Source organism: Pseudopodoces humilis, chromosome 1 (assembly GCF_049639895.1).
Source record: "Pseudopodoces humilis isolate 2021_Gansu_Grassland_sample_001 chromosome 1, ASM4963989v1, whole genome shotgun sequence".
Taxonomy (NCBI): Eukaryota; Metazoa; Chordata; class Aves; order Passeriformes; family Paridae; genus Pseudopodoces; species Pseudopodoces humilis.
In genome coordinates this window covers 135,480,409-135,503,210 of record NC_142200.1, presented here as the reverse complement: position 1 = coordinate 135,503,210, position 22,802 = coordinate 135,480,409, and the positions used below count along the sequence as shown (strand labels likewise).

At 40.0% G+C, this 22,802-nt stretch overlaps 1 protein-coding gene across 6 annotated transcripts in view; it reads right to left on the bottom strand.

Annotated features, from left to right (window-relative positions):
* The window catches only part of MYO3A (myosin IIIA), a 116,803-nt gene extending 94,228 nt beyond the window's left edge, over positions 1 to 22,575 (bottom strand). For 3 of the 6 annotated variants that reach the window (XM_088051197.1, XM_088051215.1, XM_088051210.1), the window contains exons 1-3: positions 19,074 to 19,179; positions 10,930 to 11,112; positions 5,945 to 6,079 (exon numbers count right to left, since the gene is read on the bottom strand). In XM_088051197.1, the coding sequence (XP_087907323.1) occupies positions 5,945 to 6,079; positions 10,930 to 11,097 (303 nt within the window). In that variant the 5' untranslated portion in view covers positions 11,098 to 11,112; positions 19,074 to 19,179. Of the gene's footprint in view, positions 1 to 5,944; positions 6,080 to 10,929; positions 11,113 to 19,073; positions 19,208 to 22,455 lie in introns of those variants that run through there. The other 3 variants (XM_088051206.1, XM_088051221.1, XM_088051202.1) reach the window with 2 other exon arrangements.
* Between the last annotated feature and the right edge of the window lie 227 nt (positions 22,576 to 22,802).

The window sequence follows — 22,802 nt, the reverse complement described above, 5'->3', positions numbered from 1 at the left end:
TGGGATATGGGAATGAGGTGAAAGCATCACAAGCTTGGTCAAGGAAAAAAATACTGATCTATTTACCTAGCACACAAAAGTTATTAGTCTCCCTATATAGCTTAGAAAATAATAATGTGTCAAAATTAAATGAGTATATGAACATTGTCATCTACTGCAAAAATTTAGACGATTGTAAAAGTCAAAGAATCTGTCATGGTTGGTTTGGGTTTGGGGTTTTTTTTTGGTTCATTAGGGTTTTTAGGGAGGGTGGGGATCAGGGTTGTATTTGTTTTTTTACAGTTTCTTATCTTTCTTTTTATTTTACATCACCCAGACTTCCAGCTCTCAAATAGCTGAAGCCTCACTCAATTTCAGGTATGCAACAGCAGTGAAACATTTTAGCCTTCCTTTTTTTAAAATAAAAATACCAATAACCAGCTCTTTGGATAGTTGTTGCCCCTCTTTTGTAGAAATCACAGTGCAACCTAAAATTACACTATTAACATCTCAGCTCCAAAGTAGGGAAAAAAAAATCCTATCCTCTCAGCAGCTGGACTTGCTAAGACTTATTTCTTTACATGAACATACTCCATAGATAGGAAATTATATAATAAAGCAGAGGATTTTTGTTGTTGTTTAAGCATGAAGGATGCATTTCTGTGAGTTTCCCCATCTATTAGAATTACATGCAATGTTTAAAAGGCAACATGAGCAGAAACTCTTTCACATATAGTAGGTCAGTGAAGGATCCAAGACTATTAACCACACAAAATTTGGGCATTAATTATACTCATTTTTCTCTGACATACATGTAAATTGTGCTCTCACTGTTCATTTATGAATCTGTGAGGAAAGTTTATAAATATTTCATGAACTCTAAGGCTCTCTTTGTGACCACAGTTAGATTTGCAACCACCTGGAAGCATCTGATTTGATAAATTTCTCTCTCCAAAGAACAGGTAAAACAGTGCAACAGCACAGCAGACTCACTCCAAGCCAGATGCAGCAGCGTATATGTATTGTCCAGCATTCTTAATTTTATATTGCAACACCTTATTCTCTTGGCTTTAGTGAGTACTTATCCCTAACAGCCATCTCCAACCATGCCATTATTCCCTTGAACCCTCACACTGGCTGCCCTTTCTCAAACACATCAAACATGAGCTGGATGCTTTCACTGCCAAAGCCCATGGCAGTTCTAATACCATTTCTTATGCAACAAGAGATCTACTTCTATCCTTGATCAGCTCACAGTGCTGGCATCCATTCCTGGGTATCTGTAGGCATAACATGTTTTCCGTTCTGCTTTGAAGGAGCAGCTAAAACAAACCAGAAAACCATAGCATCATCCTCCTTCAAATCCTCCTTAATAACTCTCCCGTACTACAGTGCTGACAAATGCTTACTGCTGACTGGGATCACAACTGACTTCTGTTATCCATTCAATTCTTTTCCAAAGCCATTTGTTCTGTTGGCTTAAACCTTTGAAGAAAGCTCTCTGCTATGAAGCATCACTTTTCTGTCAGGAAAGGAGTGAATAATAGATACTCTACACATTGTGCTGGGCTCTCTAGCCAACTCAAGAATGGTAGTTCTTCTAAAGGATCTCCATAAAACCAGAAAGGAGTTCTATCAGGGATCTCAGCTAGTTACATTTAATTTAATTTAAATACCTCACCAAAGGCAACTGCCCTTGTGATTGGCGACTGGGCAGGAACTGCACTGGTGGGCCACTCTGCACCCATAACCCAGCAGCAGTCTGCTGACTGGCTCTCTCAGCTCTTACCCTGCTACCAACATTTTGGCAAGCCACTGGAAGAAAACTAGTAGTAATGAACCGACACAACCCTGGTATAGCAGCCTGGCAGTTTGATATACTGGGATTTTATTCCTTTTTTTTCCATATGGTGCTACTTTTACAACTGATAAAATGTCTGTACTCTGATTAACCATGGGTTTTCACCTTTTCTGTTTGTAAAAAGAATGGCAGGTGAACTGACGCAGTAGTTTTCTATTCTAGTTTAATTTAAACCCCTGAGAGCTTTTGCTTACTGGACTTAAGATTTTTTTCTTCTTTCTGAAAAGAAACCCAAAAAACTTATCACAAATAAAAGCATCCCAAGGACTTAAAAAGACAATTTAAACATTTGTACATTCCACTTTTTGTCTTCTTAATGTTAACTTCAAATGATCAAAGGTAAGTAAAAACTCTGAATCACTTCAGACAAATTTTAAATCAGCTACCAACTGAATCACAATAATCCATCATGACAATATTTCTCTAATTCTTTTGAGTAATCAGTGTCTTGTTAGCAGGTTAAATTAACATCACAAAAAACATTTAGAAGATGAAACTCAAAGTATAACAATTTGCCTGCAAAAATCCAGAATTACCACAAATTATCAATTTATTTAATGATTTTTCCAGTGTTAAAAGGTTGAGGGAAAGGCTAAAATGACTCCTCTTCAGAGAAGCAGATTCCAAGCACAAACTACTCTACACTCCCGCATGATTTCTCTGGTGAAGATTACACTCTATCATGAAAAGGTTCTACATGAGAACAAAGATGAATCAGGTTCACTCAGTCTGGACTGTGCATAACCAGCATCTGTACAAATTGCATCAACTACTCTGTGAGTACTTTTTAACAACAGAGCTGATTAGAAAATAGAGCCTGAAATCCACTGGCAACTGTAACATATTCCTCCTTCTCAAATGAGCAGGAGTCTAAATTTCTTCACATTGAAGTATTATTAGATTTAGAAACATTTCTGCAATGCTGAAAAATTATATGCTACTATGTGTAATATTGTACAAATAGAAATCAGCATATAATAGTGATGCAAAAATTCAACATGTATGCTTGTAAGGGGAGACTGTAGAGCAGGCCTGTATCATCATCAGGTTTTGGGTGTCCATAAATGGATACTAAACAGAACAGTCTGGGATATCTGTAATACAGCAATCATGGTTGCTGGAAAGCATGAGGGAAATGGACTGCAAATACTGGATAACAGACTCTTCCTAAATAGCATCTTCTAGTGCCACCACAGTACACAGGAAGTTGAGCTACATGGACCATTGGCCTAACTCAGCTAGAGAATTGCAAATGTTCTTGAAATGTTCATGTACACACCTCGGGGGAAAACAAAAACACCTAAAAAGAATATTTTGTCAGTCTTCTTGACATTCAATACAGTGAAAGGGATGTATTTCTATAACTGTTCTTGGCAATTCCCTCTATCTCTCCAGAAATGAGAGGTTCCTACAATATACTTTGATACTATAAAACTGTATTTGAGTGGAAAGTCATAATCCATTCCAATTCCAAAATCCATTCCCTCCAATTTTTTCCCCACCAAGATAATTTTTAACCCATTAAATAAGGGTTTTTTTTACTGTAAAAATAATGCATGTTCCACCTTTTTCCTATTAAAAAATATTTATGACTATAAAATACACTTATGCAATTCACAAACCCAAATTCATCTCTAACAGGGTATGCATAACTCTGCAGCTTTTGAAAATGGACTGAGATGATTCTTAAAGTTCTACCTGATGTCTGTAGGAAGTGAACCATAGAAATATGTTGCATTATGATTCTTGTTTACAGCAGCAAGTAAAAGCTGTGTAATACCTACCATTTACCTTGCAGTGGCTTTTCAGCCTTCACTCTTTCTTGCCCAGGTTGCTCTTTGCACCAGGCAAGGCCTGTGCCATTTGTTCTCCCCACCTGCCCCAGACCTACATGCTCACCTGTAGGGGCCCAATGTGATTCCTCTCTGCTTGTCTTCCATCAGATAATTTTCAACTATCTCAAATATTTTCCCTTCTGAACTAACATCCAGAGCAGAAAGAAATGGCCTACAGCACACTCTGCCTCAGCTGTGTCATCCTGCTGCTGTCTGCTGACATCAAACCACAAAGCTGATTCGTTCCAAGTATGGGATTTCTTTCCAACACAGACTCACTAGGACAGTTTCTCCTGCCTGTGTCTCTGGACACACAGCAAAGCTTAATGCACCTGGCAGAATCCTCCCTCCTGCAATGCTCTGTATTATAAACATGGGTAGAACAACATCCAAGGAGATGTTCAGCTTATCTGAATGGCAGCCTACAAAGAGAAAGGCATTTCTGAACCGACAGTCCAGAGTTCTGTCATTCTGTATGGATGTTTTCTTGTTTCACTTTCATTCCCATAGATAGTTTTCTTAAAAATATATTGCATGGAACACATCTTAAAAAGCTGAAGATTTTTCCCTCTAGGAAAAAACCCCAAACCCAAACATCTACATATATGTATTCAAACACTCCAGTGAATAACTTTGTTGGTAACCTGCAGTGGTGATTCTAAATGCTTTACTAAATGCTGAGTTTTATCATCTATCACAACCCATTCATAGTGGAATTTGAGAAACTTTCTCTCTGAATCATCCTGCCCATGGATCCCATCAAAGAACACCAAATGGAGATGATGAAAAGATATTCATTCTTATAAACTGCAGGACAGCTTAATAGCTGCTGTGAAAAGCAAACTGCAACAGCCCTGTAAAGCTGTACACAAGCTGATAAGAAGGTGCCACGGGAACAGAGAAATCTGTTTTATGACAGTTTTCTTTCCCATACACTATTATTAACAGGAAAGCTTCACCAAAGTCAATACTGAAAATTATTTTTGTACTTATGCATATCTACACATACCAGCTGACATCCATTTCATTCATAATCTACATGTGCAGTGACAGAAAGCATCCAAGACACACACTCCATACTTGCACATGTACAGCTTGGCACAAAAAATAGAAAACATACTCCACATGTAGGCTCGTGTTTTTGACATAAAGAATACCGTTCCTTGTGAAATATAAAAGTTAAAATATAAACACTTGGCTGTTTTCCCCCCCCTCTGTTTCATTCTGGCTGTTTGGCATCCATCCTTTACAGGCCAGAAGTTTCACAGATAGGAGTTTCCAACGCTCAGCAGACCCAACGGAAGCCTGATTTTCCAAGATGATCACGTCACAAAGGCCTGACACCTTTTGATGTCAGTCTAACCTAGTAATTTGTCATGATTTTCCATGCAAACCATTCTTAAAAGCATCTTCCAATGGAACAAGACTTTGGAATGGAATATGCATTACTGATAGCTTGTTTCTAGAATTTTATACCATTGTATCAGTGAGATATTTGGTAAGGAGATTTGTATTTACTTAGTTGGCAAGTCATAAAATAAAACCAATTCTTCAATCTCAATCTTTATCAACCCTGATCAAATGACAGCAAAAGTCTTGATTCTTAGGAAAGGCACACTATTCCTGTCAGAGATATTCTTCATTTTCCTCTGGATACAAGAGTAAGTTTGTACAGAACAGGCTGTGAATCTACAGAAACTGTAATGATCAAGCTCTTTGCCCACACATTACTCAAAACTAAAGACAAACACACCTTGCTCTGAACTTAATTTGAGGAAATCCTGCTGCTGTCAACAGCCTTTAGGCAGTAGCTGCTTTTATTGGCTTATTTATCTATTTGTACATTTATCTCCCCCAGAAAAAAAGGAATTAGGTTATATAATTTCTATAATTTCATTTGGGAAAAAAAATCACAATATTGTGTTCTTTAACTGCTATGTCATATGTTAGTGATATTTAAAGAAATGCTACTACAAGAAGATTCCCATGGCAAGCCTTCCACCAAAGAAAGATTTTAGGTAGCAAATCCTATGAGTTAGAATTTATATCCTAATTCTGAAGGCACAGGACTAGCAGTGTAATACCAAGATAAAATAATTGCTGAACAATTTAATCAGGACAGGAAAAAGACTAAACAACAGCATTTATCACTTTGCATGCAACCACTCTTAAAAAAACAAACCAAATTACTTGCATCTCGTTCATTGAGTTTATACAAAACAATGGAATACCAAGAGGAATAAACTTCCTATTTTTCTGTATTATTTACCTCAAGAACTAGCCAAAGCTGGTCTCCATTTTTCACATCCTTCTTATAGTACATGCCGTAAAATTTGACTACATTGGGATGATCAGAGAGAGCTTTCAAAATGTTGTACTCAGCTTCAATTTCTTCATCAATGTCCTAGTGTCACAAACGAGAAATACATAGAAGTTAACAAATAAATAATAATAGCCATTAAAAAAAAACAAACCCACAAAGTATTTTCTGTCAATTCAAATGTAGTTTGAAATGATACAAAGAAAAAAACCAAATAGAACATGAATATACCATTTAGAGAACTGCAAAGCCTGCTTTTGTTTAGTGAATACAAAGCAGTCATTTTTTTAAATTTTATTTTGACTTTATCAATTTTAACTAATGAACACATGGGATATGACAGAGTAGCCCTCAGGACACAGGAGAAGGTGTAAGGGTCCTGGAGGACAACAACAGTCCATGAGCCATCAGTGTGCCCTGGGGTCCAAGAAGACCAATGGGATCCTGGGCATGCATTAGGAAGAGCATCACCAACAGCTCTAGGAAGGTGATCCTGCCCCTCCACTCAGCCCTGGTGAGGCACATCTGGAGTGCTGTGTCCAGTTCTGGGCTTCTCAGGACAAGAAAGACATGGAGCTAATGGAATGGGTCCAGAGGAGAGCTACAGAGATGATTAAGGGATTGGAACATCTCTCTTATGAGGAAAGGCTGAGGAAGCTGGGCCTGTTCAGTTTCAAGAAGAGAAAACTGAGAGAGGACCTCAACAATATCTACAGGTGTCTGAAGGGAAGGTGTCAAGAAGATGGATTCAGAAGAAGTTGTTCCAAGCAACAGGATGAGAGGCAACAGGCAGAAACTGATGCACAGGAAGTTCCATCTGAATACAAGGAGAAATTCTTTACTGCATGGGTGACAGAACACTGGAACAGGTTGCCCAGAGAGGTGAAGTGTTCCTCTCCGGAGAGATTAAAGAACTCTCTGGATATAATCCTGTGCCACGTGCTCTAGAAAGACCCTGCTTGAGCAGGGAGGTTAAATCATATGACCCCACCACTGGTCCCTTCCAATCTGAACTATTCTGTGATGTCAAGGCAAAGCCAGTGTAATCCACAAATAGGGAGGTGTACAGATGCCTTGGGAAATTATCTGTTATTGCTCTAATCTTAATGGTAACCCCAGCTAGAAATGGTGCAGTTGGAACTACTTCTCTATCCCTCTGTGCATGAACAAGTATGACTGCAGCCACATCTTATTCATCTGCCATCCCACCTTCTAGAAGTACCTAGAAATTCTCATTCTCTACTGCCATAGAAGCTGGTGACATCCATGGTCTCTCTGGGTTCTGCTACTGAACCATAATAATTGTGGCTTTTTGTCACATTCTCATTACAGACCTTGGCTTTCTTAGACAGTGAGGGAAATCCTTTTGGAGGTGAGATATGAGGATCAGTTTTGCCAACAGATGCACTGGGAGCTGTGCAAATCCCTTCAGACCAAAGAGGATGCAGGAACTGGCAGGCTTTAGCAGGCATTGGATGACTCAGGTAAACCTTTCCCACCTGTGCACTGGAATTGCTCATTGAGGGATGATGATTATACTGCATTTAAGTCATGCTGACAAAATATTCAGTCCCTCCTGACAACAGATAAAGGCAAAATATCTGCAGCCATTTTCCTCTCATTGTTTAGATCTCAAAAAAAATGTTAACACACTCATTTCAGATTTAAAACATTTTTAAGTACTATTTACTATTTACAGCTACACAAAAAGAAGTGAAAATCTGTTCGAGAAGAAGGCTCCCTTATGAACTGCACTATCCATATGAATGGATTTCTTATCAGTGAAAAGCATCTATTCAGTGCCAAAAACCTGTCTCAGCAAAGCCAAATAGAAGTGACCCTGGCAGAAAAAGGGGTTGTTTCGTATTCCCAATGAATGATGCTCCTTCTCATTCTGTTCAACACTCCTGCCCCTAGAGCACTTTTGCTCACTTGTTTCATATGCAGGTCTCTCCAATATCCTATTCAAGTTTCTCACACAAGCCTTTTGTCTTGATACCAGCTTGACTGGTCTCCAAGAACTTCCTCTGTCACCAGTATCTTCATGAATCAGGCCATTAAACTTTCATATTAAGATTACTAGGATAAGTCTTCTCACAAGGAAGGATTTTAGAGATCTTGTTATTGGAACAACTGAAAAACAGTAGGAATTTTCCTCTTTCTAAAAAAAGGAGGAAGTTGCTTTAAGGTAATTTTCCCATAAGCACAACAGACAATACAGAAAAAAAATACAAGGAAGGAAGAAAGAACCGAAGTATGGAAGGTGGCAGAGAATGAAAAGAGGAAGAGCGGAAGGACGGATGAAGACAGAATACACCTCTGGCAAAAACAAAAAAAAAGAAATAAAAATTCAGTCAAAAACCAAGAAATTAAAAACCAAGCATACAATAGCTTTGACTGCCTTGGGGAAATTGGAAGAGAATTAGCCCACTGTCTTACTGTGAATTAATAGTGGTTTCTGTCTCCAGAGGGGTACTCAGATTTTATGAGATTTTTACAATTATAAGGAGAAATTAAATTAATAGAATATTCATTCTGTGCCTACTAAAAAGAAAAATATTCCTCAATATTTTATGAGGAAAAATATTTGAAATATTTGGCTGAATTTAGCATATTTACCTTAATAAAAGAGCTGCATTAGAAATGGCAGACTGAAAATTCTCATCCTATATATAGGATAATTTTGCTAAGAGTACTAAAATATAATGATGTTTACTTATAGTCCTGAGGACAAGACTAAGCCTTCTCAGTTCCATCTTCATATATTCTCATTTCAACACCTTTGCTTTTCTGTTTCAGTTTCAAGAAGCTGAGCTATTATACACCCAAAAGAGTCTGTACTCTAAAGGATTAAACATTAAATGCTTATTTCAATCTTGTATTACCCACGATAATGTAGGTTCCCAGTTTAATTTCAAAGTATCAGTTAAACCAAACCACATTTCTTCTGCTTTGTTTCCAGTCTACCTCTCAAGAGGGACAATTCTGAAACAATTTCCAAAGGAAAAAAATTGTAAAATGTAAAGAAGAAAATACATAAAGCATCTTTTTCTTCATTGCAATGGCTCCCTCTGCAGCCATTAATAATACTTTCAGTTTAAATAAAAAGAACCCATTTATTGCTTTCACTTTATTTCCAATACAGGATTGTCACTTTAACAGTAACATGGAGGTACAGCAGCTACTCCAGACATCCTGTAAATAGGAGAGGGCAAAGAAGAACGGTGTTCTTAGAATAAAAAATGTAAAACATTTAGTTAAGAGTCAAGCCTTGAAAGAGTGATGTTGACTATGCTACTGCCATTTTTTTATTAAAACAAGGAACCTGTTTTCATCAGTTATACATTTGCTCATCTTAATTTTCTTAAATTGCATCTTTATCCATTCTATTTCTTCCATCTCCTTTACATTCTATTCCTTTTTCCTACTTAATCTACTTCTCTTTCCTCTAGCATCAGATTTACTAATTTCTTTTTCTTCCTATCATCATCGTTTAATATTTTTCTGCAACCTCCAAAGTGTACCGAAGAGTGAAAGTTTCACTGATTCCTTCAGGAATTCCTGCCATAGCCAGCTGCCGCTTAAGAATCACTCCTGAGCACTTCTGAAGCATAGGAAAGCAAAAGTACTTCCTGCCAAGCAGGCATTTAGATGAACACCAATGGCAAGGAAGTCATGCCTCTTTATTGTAAGCACAAGAGCTTTGTTTACAGAAAGCAAGAGAGTCAAAAATAGTATCCAATGCATTTGAACTCATCAAGATGCTTATCACTTGGCAAGTTATGTTTACTTTGGAAGAGGTTGTGGTATTGAATTGAGATGAGCACCCTTTTCTTGCTTTGAAAGCATACTGACATAAAAAGCAGATCAGCAAGAAACACAGCAAAGATAATCGAAGACACTACATTTTCCCCAACATATTTCATAGACTTTTGTGTCTATGGGATCATAATCTGTGATGTGCAGAGGTAGAAGAGCCCTGTGTGGCTGTGCAGCTCCAGAGCTGGAGGGTCCACACAGCATGGCATGCTCGCCATTCCTGCCCAGAGGTCATGCCATGGAAGTGCACACCTCACAAACCTATCCTGGGAGTGCAGAAGATGAACCTAAAAGGGCCTCCGAAATAGGAACAGCTGCTTTCCCATGTTTGGTTCTCAAGAAAAATCCCAAGCTACATGCAGCACCACTGAAGTCAGTGGGGTGTGCCTTTATAAATCAGACTAGTGTTCTTCCTTAGTCTTTGAGCATTAATCTACCACCTAACAAATGTCAGTTTTTGAGAACAAAACCATGCTCTACAACTTCATAATTCCACCTGCCAGTTGCCTGGTGCTTTGTGTGTAGAGCTAATCCCTTTGCATTTTCCATTTGAAAAGATGGATTCCTCTGTGAGGCCTACATATACTGGCACATTCTGAAAACACAGAACGAACAATAACAATACAGTATGCTATTTTATTTTTGAAGTATCACTCACAGCACATAACTCAGCTACAAGCATGTACTCAGATGCTTGAAGGTACAGCTTAAGTACTTAGAAGTACATAACTTCCTTACTGGCCAGTATGTCAAATACTTAAAAAAAGGAAAGGGAACAACAGTAAAAATAGAATAAGCTAGGGCTCCTCATACTGAAAAGGAAAATAATCAGCTCTGCTTCTGAAAACAAGACAAAAGGGATAACAAAGTAAAAATAACAAAGTTTAAGTATATTTCTGACTTTTACCATAAGCAATGACTTCCAAGAGCACTTATGATAAGTGCTAGCATTATCATATCATATCAATGCTAGTGCATTAATAGCTAGCCTGATATGAAGCAGGCTGAAATAATTTATTTCACTGTCACTCCTAAGACAAATTATCTACAAAGATTAAGAGAAAAAAAAAATACTACATAAACTCACAATTAACAAAGTAACTTAAATAACTTACATGAACAGGATCCAAAATTTTGACTGCTGCTTTGCTGCCATTTTTCTTATTTAACACCTTGAAAACTTTTCCATAAGTTCCTTTGCCAATAGTCTCAATTATTTCCCAGGTATCTGAAGGATCAGGAAAGCTATCAAATATTATTGTTTTCCCAGTCAACGGAAGCATCTCAAATGATGGCTCCTAGGAAAAAGAGATGTCAGTGTCCACACAACAAATGGTTAATAGCAATTAGCTTCCTAGAAATGGGAAGAGAAATACACATTCCAGCCTCAAACACTAGAAATGTTTTTGCATATAGTGTGCATGCACAGATAGCATAATGAATAAGAACTGCTGCACTTGAATTTCCCTCCATTTGATATCGTGTTGACTGCACAATATCAAATGAAGGTATGTGCAGTCAACACAGTATCAAATGAAGGGAAATTCAAATGATAATTTGAACCAAATTCAGGTTTGAGTGAAGCCAGTGGAAGCTTGCCCATGCACTTCAATGAATATATATTGTCACTCCAGGATCTTTGAAGAGACAGAGGAATGAAAGTGAAGTTCATAAAAACCCAAAGAATTTAGGTCTATTACCAAGAATCAGGCAAGAAGTGTAAAGAAACGCACACAAAACATCTTAAATAGTAGCAGTAGGTTCATTGAAACTCTTACAGGGAACTATCATTTTCACAAGCCTACTCTTAAGATTTGAAATATGACATAGGTCTCCAAAGGCCAAGCAGGTCAAAGTGACAGATCTTTTCACAATGCTGTGGTCTTCTGACAGTCAAGCACTCAGTTGTGGAAAATGTGCTTACCAATGTACATCCTTTAACAACTGGTTTACATACTGCAAAGAAAACACCTTTTACAATGATTGAATTGTATCCATCACTGACCAGGTTACACCAACACCCTGGTCCATGACAGATACAATTCACCAGGAAATCTGCAGCAGACTGTTGTGTACTTGGTACTGCAGCCAGTACTGGCCCAGCTCCTTGATTCCAAACAGTGGGAACAAAATGATCCTGTTTTACCTGATACAATGAAATCTCCCATAGTACTATTCCAGGTTAAGGTGAGAGTAAAGATCAAGATCCGGAGACATACAACTGCAGTAAGTATATCCTCAATTTTCCATTCCAGATTCAAAATTTGCTTCTTTTTTCTGTCCCACAGGATTTACAAAGACTCAGCTCAGTTAGGACACTGATCGTAGTCTCTCCCTAAGGCAACACCTTATGCCTAGTCTTTATCCATGCCTTGGGAATTTCACCACATTCAGGCAAACCCTTTTCTTTCCCCAAAAAAGAACACAAATGAGTCACAACTTCGTTTTTATTTGTCTTTAAAGCAGTGCTCAAATACAGTTGTTTTGTCGGGGTTTTTTTAATCACTTCACATATAAATGCTTTGTAATTAGCTTCTGCACTCTTGTAATTAGGGGACTACACGAAACAATAACTAAACTTGGGATGATAAAGGGATGAGGATTCATAATCTCAAACCTTTGCTTTGACGGTTTCAATAATGGTAGAATTTCAAAATTTACCTAAGCTTTAGATTTTTTTTTATTTGAGGCTAACTATTTGTTTAAGATCTTACTGGATAATAAACCTGTAACTAGTGGATTTTTTATTTTTGTAAGAGGAAAAAAGTTAAAAGGTATCAATGGTTGCCTTCATAAGAACTAAGGCATTCAAACCATATTGAAGCCTGTCTACATACAGGCTATTTTCTACACAATATGTAATTTTCCATCAAAATCTAAAGCCTGCTATGTCTCACATTACAAGAAAACACAGGAGCTTCTGACCCGGGCAGTAGGAGAGAGGCAGCACTGAATAAAGGAAGATTTAATTCCTCCCTTTCGAAGATGAACACTTCTGGCACGGGAACTCAAAGAACAGCTTCACATATTTAGACTGTGCCAGAGCCAAGCAGGGAACTCTGATACGTTGAATCTCTAAATAAGCAAAGGCCCACCCTGCTACAGGGAAGTTTTAAATGAAGCAGAGCACTCTAAGCAGCAAGGTTCCAAGCTGGTGCTTCAGACAGCCTCCCAGGCCTCATTAACTCCCTATACATTGACAGAATGAAGCTGAAATTCATTGACTCCCAGTATCAATTGCTTATTTGTCTGAAGAGACTGGTACAATGAGAACTGTTAAAGGGCTAAGGAAACATGATCCTGCAGGTGCTATTCAGCTACCAGAGAAAAAGTGCTAGAGAAATTGTCATGTGCTTTTGCTTTCTTTAGAAAATCTACCAGTTGCACATCTAGTCTTAAGAAAAGTCACCACATACTTAAACAATATGCATTCAGTATCTATTGTACTTAGTTCAATAATTTAAGAGTGCTATTCCAGAAAAAAAATATTCACTTCAGTTCTCTCTTTTGATTTACACCTTCAAAATATGAAATTTAATAAATTACACTGAATACCATGTTTCCTCACTTTCACCAAGTTTAAGAACAAGTCACTAGAGATAAATTGTTTAGTTTCCACTTCAATTATTGAAAATATATTAAATAGAATGATTTCAAGTGTTCTGCTCTGGATGATGGATAATGTTTTATTACATCTCAGTGAAGTTTTGAAAGCTGATAATGATTTAACCTCATATTTCAGCAATAAATTGGACTGCTCCTGGAAATATGTCTGGATGCCCAACCAACTGGATAATTTATCATATCCTTCACCATTAAAAATTTACTTAAAAGCCACCACAATTTATAACTTGATCCAAACCTCTAAGCTGGGAATGTAGCCTTGAATCGCTAGGAAAAAAAGAACTTTTAAAAATACTTTTAGTGTGATCAGTGTGACAATTCACTCAGCTTCTGCACAGATTTTGGCTACCTTGCTGGTGAGGCCTGATGGATGCTGGGCACAGCACCCGTAAATCAAAGCAAGAGCATCAAGTAGGCAGACAGATGGCCTGAAAGAGCTCAAGAGCCATTATGAGCATTACGCACCATTATCACCAGCAAATCTCTGTCTCCTTGTCATCTTTCCCCTTTTTTCCCCAGAATCTGCTCACTTACAAAAAATGATATAGGCCAAATCTCCAAGCTGGAAGGTATAAAATCCAAAAAGCTTTAGAAGCAAATCTAGCAGGAGCTGGATTGCTGAGGCCTTCCTGCTGCTTGGTGTGTTACAGGGAATGCTTGCACTGTGACAGAGGAGAAGGGATAAGCAATTTCTAACCCCACAGCTAGGTTTCATTTTTTTGGATTTGCTTGAAGGTGTATAAATTAAGAGTTACAGGTTATAAATTACAAAACTTTATGGCTTGAATGGTGAACAAATTAATTCCTGTGATAGACTGACCTAGGCAAAAGGGGATTGAGCCCCTCTTCGTCATGTTTCATATCGTTCTTAATGAGCTCATGAAACACAGTTTAAATCAGAGTACATTGTCCTGTAAGTTTGAGAGAACTTAGGATAATTCAGGATATTCAAGGCAAGGAGAAAGTAGATTTGGAGTTCCAAAAAAACAAGGTTTTGGGTTTTTTCAGTTGGTTGGTAGGTTGGTTGGCTGGTTGGTGTTTTTTTTTTTTTTTATCTGAGAGGGGTATTTGGTGCCAGTTTTAAGAACAAACTGGGTGAGAATTCTTATGAGCCATTCCTATGTGACTTTTTGTTTCACATCAATCATATGCACCCTATACAGGAGACTTCAGGCCAAATATTAGAGAGAGGCCCTGTTCAGCTGCTGTGCTGGCAGACCACTGCCAGCACTCCATCATTTTCAGTATCTAGTCAGTTTGGAGAGGGAAGGGGAAGCCTGCTGAAGAACACAGTATATGTCCTCTGATATATTCTGATAATCTCCTCTGAGTGCCAAGGTAACTCAGTAAAGTACATTTATCACACCCAAAGCTTCAGACACGAAGCAATTGCCCCACAGAGAGCTTTTTAGTCAAGGCCACAGAGCATTAGAGACAACACAGTCACGTGGGAATAAGCAATTGGTTTTTCTCCTGCCAGCTGGCTTGAAAAAACAATGGAGCCTGAATTTCACATAGAATATTATGGGTTAATCCAATATTTTCACCACTGTTTCATACCACCTAATCGTGCAACTTTCTTATAAACCTTCCCCCACAATAGTTTCTGACTGGACCTTCACCTCACTTGGATGAAAACATACCCATTTCCTCCATAAAGAGCTAATAAAATGAGAGCCCCTTGCCTCATGTCATTCATCTTCCTCCACACAGGACTAGCAAAGCAGACATCGATTCACATTTAACTACAATGAATGCAGCCCTTAGGCTCCCATCAGCATCTTGTCTCCTGGCTACCACAACTTTCTGGCCTTGAAAACTGGAACCAGGATCCCATCAGTTCAGTTTGAAACACCCCTACTGAGGTTGTCTTCTGTTTTGTTTGTCCACAGCACCCTCTCCTTCACATCACAAACATCACTTCAGCAGACAGCTCCTGCACACATCCTACCCTGGAATGTGCCAGACATCTTCCTGTATGTCACGGCTGGCAGATGTTGGGTGCCAAGAACACCGGCACACATGGCAGATCAGGTCTGTTACCTCTCTGAAGGTGACACAACGCATTCCTTCAGATTGTGAAACTTAAACCTCTTGCCTAATGGATGCCAGAAAAAGTAATCAACCTAACAAAAACAAAGCAAAGAAAAATAGACAGCTTGCTATATCAAATAAAAAACTCCATCTCACCCCACTATTTCACACCCTTTATTGCTTTATTCAATTTCTAATTTGGAAGTTCTTCTATTTGGCACTGATCACAAGGCACAGCGGGGCCTTCAAATACTTAATGCAATGGCACAATCAAATCCCAAACCACATTTCTTCTTATTTCTTGAGTTATGCCACACTGACAAGTACTTAATAAGAAAGTTAAAGGCTGCCACATGGAATTCTCAAAACAAGCCAAAAAGCATGAGGCTACAATATGCCCTTCATTGTCCTAGCACCTAGCAATTTCTGGATAAATGTCCAAATAATTTGATTATTCAACTAAAAGCATGGACTGCAGCTCAGATTCTCAGCTAGAGTTATAATGACTCATTTATGCAGTATATTATCTTAGCCATCATTTAAAGAGTATGTTTTGCTCTGGAAATTCAAATATCTCCCCCATTCAATTCTGGGAGAATATGTGGCATCCGATTTCAATGGTGATGTAACCTATATCTGAATGGGAACTATACTCAATCTAAGCTCGGTGTGAGCAGATTATCTAGTTTGACCATTAGTTAAAGACAAGTGTTTGGAGGTTTGCAAGCTGGTTTTCTTTTACTTCATTTGTCAAAAGCTGAATGTACTTAGCATTATAATTTCACTCTAAAACAACAATAAATTTGCATAATTACATAATTTTTGTACTCTCCATATGTCTAGACAAATTACCTTCTTCAACTGCACATCAATTTGCTCACTACTTTCTACTCCATATATTCCCCACTGCTTTCAATTGTCCTTCCTGTCTGCAAGAAACCTTCCAGAGGGAAAAAAGATCTCTTTGGTCCCAGCTATTGTAGATGAAGAATAAAAATCAACAACCTTCTCTAACAGACAGTCCATGTCTTTCGCTGTTTTGTGCTTACATGAGTAAGAAAGGAACAAGACATCAATTTAGGTAGGCTTCACCTAAGCTGATGTGTAGAATACACCGACTGGAACCTAGGTTAGATGCTATAATTCCATTTCAGTCAAAGCAATAAAATATTATTCACCTCACCTGGTTAGCATTTATCTTAGCATAAGACAGCTTAGTCTCCAGACACTGTTGATTCTACTGGCTAAGTTTGCATTGCCTACAACAGGAACCCAGTTACACTGCTTCAGATGCAGACATGCTAAGGTAAATTAATTCTATCTATTTAAACGCTGGAAATAAAGAGTTTTAGCTAGACAACTGACAAAATGAGTATCAGCTCCATACTACAGCCAGGAAAACTGCAAGCCAGCCACATCTCATCACCTGAAAGCTGTCGGGCAACTTGGACATTGTCTGATGATGCACAAAGAAGGCAAGCATCATGCAATGACACTGCTAAGCAAACTTCCAACCCAGCAACCAAACTCTAAATTAATGTAAATGTAGGAATAAATAGTTATGTAAAGCATTTGGAGGCAAGGAGTGGTGACCAATTCAGGGAAGTATCAGACAATATACCTCCTAGTCACAATTCAAAATACATGCATCAATCTTAGGGCTCTTCATGGAAGAAACTGATCTGATTTTGAGGCCACTTTTTAATGTTTACTCCCTGAAAGGCTGGGTTTCTAAAAACACTTCTTCTGTTTCTAAAACCACTTTTTTTCTTTGGTGACTGTTATCCAGTGACAATTTTCCCAACAAAGCAAGACATCTTTCAGAGACATTTGATGCCTCTGGACTCCTTGACCTTTGTAAAACTTCTACACGCAGCAGAGAGGCAGCACTGTGCAGTATCAGTACCTGATCTCCTTCAATTGATAAATGCATATTGGGTGTCCACACTGACATTTCATCTGCAGATTATTATTCAGCTGATCTTAACATTTTGACTTGCTGCAGACTGAACTGGCCAGCCCTGCTCAAGGAAGGCTCCAGCTCTTCACTCTCTAAATGCTCTCAGATGGCACAGATGCAAGGGATCTCCTTCAGTGCTAGGTTCCACCTTGGTTTCCATCCATCCCCTGCCATGCCCCACAGCAGTCAAAGACACTGAGGTTTACAGTTCTAAGGTAACTCCATCAGACAAGGGAATCTTTTTAAGCAACAGGTTAAAGAATCAGCGAGGCCTGTAAGCTCAATCTATTCTCATGCATAGGGGCTACCCACTAGATTGCAATCCTTCAGAGTTTAAACATGATACCAGTACAGAACCCAAACCTTTTTTAAAGCCAATCTTTAGTTAAAGAAAGAGGATATGAAAAGAACAAGGAAACAAAATGCTAAATTTAATTACTGTCATCAATTTTAAGAGTTCTGATGTTTTGAAAACAAATGATAGCTAAAGATTTTTGTAGCAATTGTCGTCCAACGGACAATATTTATGCAGGGGCATCGCAATCACGAAACAAGATTAATAATGGAAGGGGGAATGGTTCATTATCAAATTGTATTTGGACTTTGTGCCACCAGAAGTAATGAACTGACATTAGCAATGCATAAACTGAATTATATCCAGCTAATTTTATGGCTCCCAGAAGAGAGGCACTGCAAGTGATGAGCATAATTTTTCAATGACTAAACACCAGATCAATACATTAGCAAATGACTTGGTTTTCAAAGCTAAAGCATCACTTAATTTTCCTATTTTAACACAGTAAAACTTTATAAAGCCATAAAAATCAATATGGTGTGACCTCACTCACTCCGCGTTTCTCAGAACTTCTAACAACAGAAAAGCGGCAACTCAAAATTAATTTAGCTGCCGTATCAATGAGCTTTGTCAGGGATTGAATTTAAGGCTATACCGTAACTTGATAGCAAGATAAGGAAGGCGCTTCAGAGAACAAGAAAACTCGCTAGCACTCAGCACTAGCCGACAAGGAGTGTCGGGGTGCGAGTGTACGGTGGGCACGGTACGGCTGCACGCGTGTCCTGCCGAGCCCCCGGGCACGCCGCATTCCCGCGGGGGGCGGGCGGGCAGCGCTCTGCCCTGCTCCCGGAGCGCCCGGCCGCCCCACCGCGGGCACCACGCGGGCCAGGCTTCTCTCCCGACTACTCCGCACGCGTTTCTTATCCAGAAACTCACATGGGGAAAGAAAAAAAAAAAAAAATAAAAAAAAGAAAAAAAAGAAAAAAATTTAAAAAAAGGAAAAAGAGAAAGTAGAAAGAAGCAGGATTCATCTGATCGAGAGACCGCAAGAGCCAGGTCGCACATGTCCCGGTGACGAGAGCTCCCGGCTCCGAACAGCCCCTCCGCACCCCGCGGATGCCGGGAGCACGCGTCCCGTCCGGCCCGCGGCTGCGGCGGGAGGCACCGGCCCGGCCCGGCCCGGCCCGGCCCGGCCCGGCCTGCACCCCCCCCCGGGGCCGGGCCACCATCCCGCGGGGGCCGCCCCGAAGCCCCTCGGCGAGGCGTGGCCGCCGGGCAGCGCAGCTCCCTGGCGAGCCCCCGCTCAGGCACCGGGTGCCCTGCCCGCCGCTCCCGGCCGGGATTACCCGCAGCGAAACCTCCGGTCCCCGCAGAGCCAGCCCTGCCGAGGGCGCAGGGGCCGCGCCACCTCCGGCCACCGTGCCGCGGCTTCGCCCTCCTCCTCTTCCTCCTGCGGACGGCCCCGGCCCGGCTGCGGTCCCGCCTCGGGGTCAGCGGCGGATGAGCGCCTTGCCCCGCTAATCCCCCGCAGGCGCCGGCAAAGCCGGGAGGGCTCGGCCCGCCCCGGGCAGGGCGCGGCGGGGGCGCCGGGGCGGCCCGGGCTCCCTCCCGGGGGGACAGCGGCGGCAGCCGGGCCGGCCCCGGCCCCCGGGGATCCCGGGCCGGCCGCCTGCAGAGCCGGCTCACAGCCCCCGCACCCTGAGCCGCCCCGCGGGGATTACACGGCGCCGGGCGGCCGCCGAGCCCGGAGAGGCTGCTGGCCTGGCACCGGAGAGCTGCGGCTCCTGGCCTTGGGGCTGCCCATGGCTGTGCTGCCCTGGGGAAACCTAATGGACCTTCCTGGCCCTCTAAAAATAGTTCACATCTGGAGCACGCCCCGAGCTCACTTCAGTGCCTGTTGCAGAGAGGTGACTACACCGCAGCACCACATCATAAGTGTTATAATAGCAGGGTGAAGTTGCAAGACAAAGTGCTCAAAAGTTGGAAATGGATGAATTTTGTAAATACAGCTATGTGGTACATGAACCAGGCTTTAATTATGCTGGTTAGGTTTTCTTTGCGAGATCCTTGACAAATTCACTGCAAAGAAGCAGCCGAACTCTGTCAGCACTGGAGACCATGTACCTCCATCAGAGACTTCATTGTGTTGAGTTTGTCTCCTTTCACTTTTCTGATAATATTTGAACCTGCATTTTGTTTTCAAATAGATGTGACATAAGGGAAACTGTTTCAGAGCTATCTATGTTCTACATCTTTCTCAAAAGCAGAGTAGATGTCGAGCAGTTCATGGATGGCCTCTCTACGTGAATATTTCTGTAACAGGTATGGCTACTCATCCCATCCCAGCCATCAAAGTAATCACACAGAAGAAACCTTATTAAATTCTTCCCTGTGGGAAAACCAAAAAATCAGAAAAACAAACTTCTGAAACCCCAAAGCTAAACAGCCATGAGCCAGATATGTATAAGGACAAGAGGCCTTTTTGATTTCCTTCTTCCAAGTACTACTACTTTATTGTATAAAAGTTGTTGACAGTTTTAGACTGCATTGCATTATGCATGTAGAAATTTATGAGGGATAGTTTAGCATCCCATATAGACTTTATTAACTCCTTTTGTTGTTGGCTGCTCTGTCCCTTCATAATGGTCCCTCTTTCCTTGGTTGAGACCCTATAAAAATACAAAATAAGCTTCCTAATTTTATGATCCCATTTTACTAATTAGAATTGGAAGCACTAGCATAATAGGGCCTCAGCTGTAAAAATATCCATATTTTTTGACTCCAATTACTACAGGAACAACACTCAGTGAGAGCTTATCCTTCTCTGAGCAAAGTTCTCATTGCTTTCAGTTGTGCTTTGAGAGTGCCTGGCACCCCACTGCCTTGCTGCTGCATGTCTAGTGGATGGCAAGTCACATGCAGAAGCATGACAGTCTAATCCTCTGATGGTGCAGAAGCTTGGCCAGAGTGCACCATCAGAAAAAGGTTAGAAGCCTCTCAGTGGAAATTCAAGTGCAAAAAGGAGTGATGGGTACTCGTAACTCTTTTCCCAGGAAGAGCTTGCATGCATCCAAGACCTTGGAGGAAGGAGCTGGGAAGTGTTTAGACACAATCATGGGAACGAGAAAAGATATTAACATCAGTGTTCCTTTCCAGTTCTAGCAGTGCTGTCCTAAAACCACTGCTGCCCACATCATCTAACTCTCGCTTTGTGCCAATGTTACCATCCCTTAATTGAAGACCTAAAATTCCCTATGAGTGCTCCCTCTGTCAAAGGGGCCTCAAAGGCAAAATCCCATGATAGGGCTCAGATAAGCCACTTGGACTATTGAACACACTTATGTGTTCTGCATGAATTAATTTTTCAGGTGAACTGGTCTGTGAAACTCCAAAAAACTCGTATCTGTTTCATTTAGGTATTCCTGAATGATATGTAAGTAATGACAGCCTATCGCTGCAGAAAGGGTCCTGGTTTAAACCAGTTAAAAGTCATAAACAATGTTCAAGGCCTGTAGAGCTAGGCACTGTTCAAACAAACAGGGAATTTATTCCCTTAAGGAATGATGATCTAATGGACATTGACTGTGCTGGAAAATTCAGTCAAGAAATGTTTACGTGACATTCAGTGTCATGCAGCCTAGCCACATTCCTCCTTTGCCTTTATTTTCACTCCTTCATGTTCCTTTTCCATCTCAACCTGCCTTGGCTGTTGCCCTTCTTTTTCCCAAAAAATTACTGCTTTGCTTTTATCTAGAAAGTCTTTCAGAGGAGATTTCAAAGTTCTAGAGTAAATAGGGTACATGCTTTCTCTGCCCCAAAATAAATTTGGTAAAATTAAGGACAAATGTTATGTACTGACAATATCCAGATATATATAGAAAGATAAATGAAGTGTGACCATCTCCAGCTGTACCTGATATGAAGTTAAGTTGTGCTTAATGCCACAAGACAGCATTTATACTACACTATCTTTTTAACAGATTGTGATTAGATTAGTTTCAGACTTTCTCTTTGCCTTTCAACACGGTTTTTACCTTCATTAGAACCATTGTGGGTGCAAGTCTGGAAACTATTTTTAAATTACTATGTGACAAATATGAAAGCAGTATGAACAGACAACCTTTCAAAGCATCTTCAACGTTAGATCACATTAGGGAGTTGCTCTTAGAATGTTTTGCTCTTCATTATTAAAATATAATGGACCCAAAACATACATAAGTAGAATAGACTTCCATTACTCCAGAACTGATACATTCAGAGTTCTGCATTTTTAGAAGCTTATAATAACAAAAAAAAAAAAAAAAAAGTGGGGGGGGAGGTGCCCTTGTGATTAAGGCACCAAATTAAGGCTATAATTTACTTAAAATATTATTTTCTATATTATGAAAGATCATGCTATATCCAAATAAAGTCAGGATGCAGATAAGCAGGACACAGTGGACCCTCCCTACAAAAGTAGGTCCTTGCTTTCTAGGCTCCAAATCTTGGGCAGAGCTCAGCCATAAAGATTTTATGCATATATTCCTGCTTTTCATCTATTTTTCTCTTTACAATTGATCTTTTAATAGTATTTTACTCAAGGGGAGTTGTTTTGATGGCTAACAGGTACGTATACAAATAACAAGTGACACACAAAAAGATCAGGAGACACATAAATGATAACTTAAGAAAATAAACAAGCATGCTTAACTAGCAGAAGACCACCACTATAAGAGTCAAAGAACTTACCTCTGTGAGGAAGTGCTTTTTAACCTCTCTGGCTGCTTAAGTGAGCACAGCCTGTAGCAAATATAAGGAACTCCTCCCCTTTGGTGTTTATTACAGAGAAGCAGTACTTCCTGCAACACCTGAGTAAATATCCTCTAGGAAAGCCACCACAGAGTTTGTCTACATCTAGCTCAGTATTCTTTTGATCATAAATACCATCTACCATAATGAATTATTAAGGATGTCCAATAGCATAAGTCATTTATTGAATGCATATTTTTCTCTAAAGCAACCCTGAGCTTTGCCAGATATTTTCTTTAGTTGATCAAAAGAGCTCCGTAACCCCTTTTGAAGGTCTTAGATGCGTG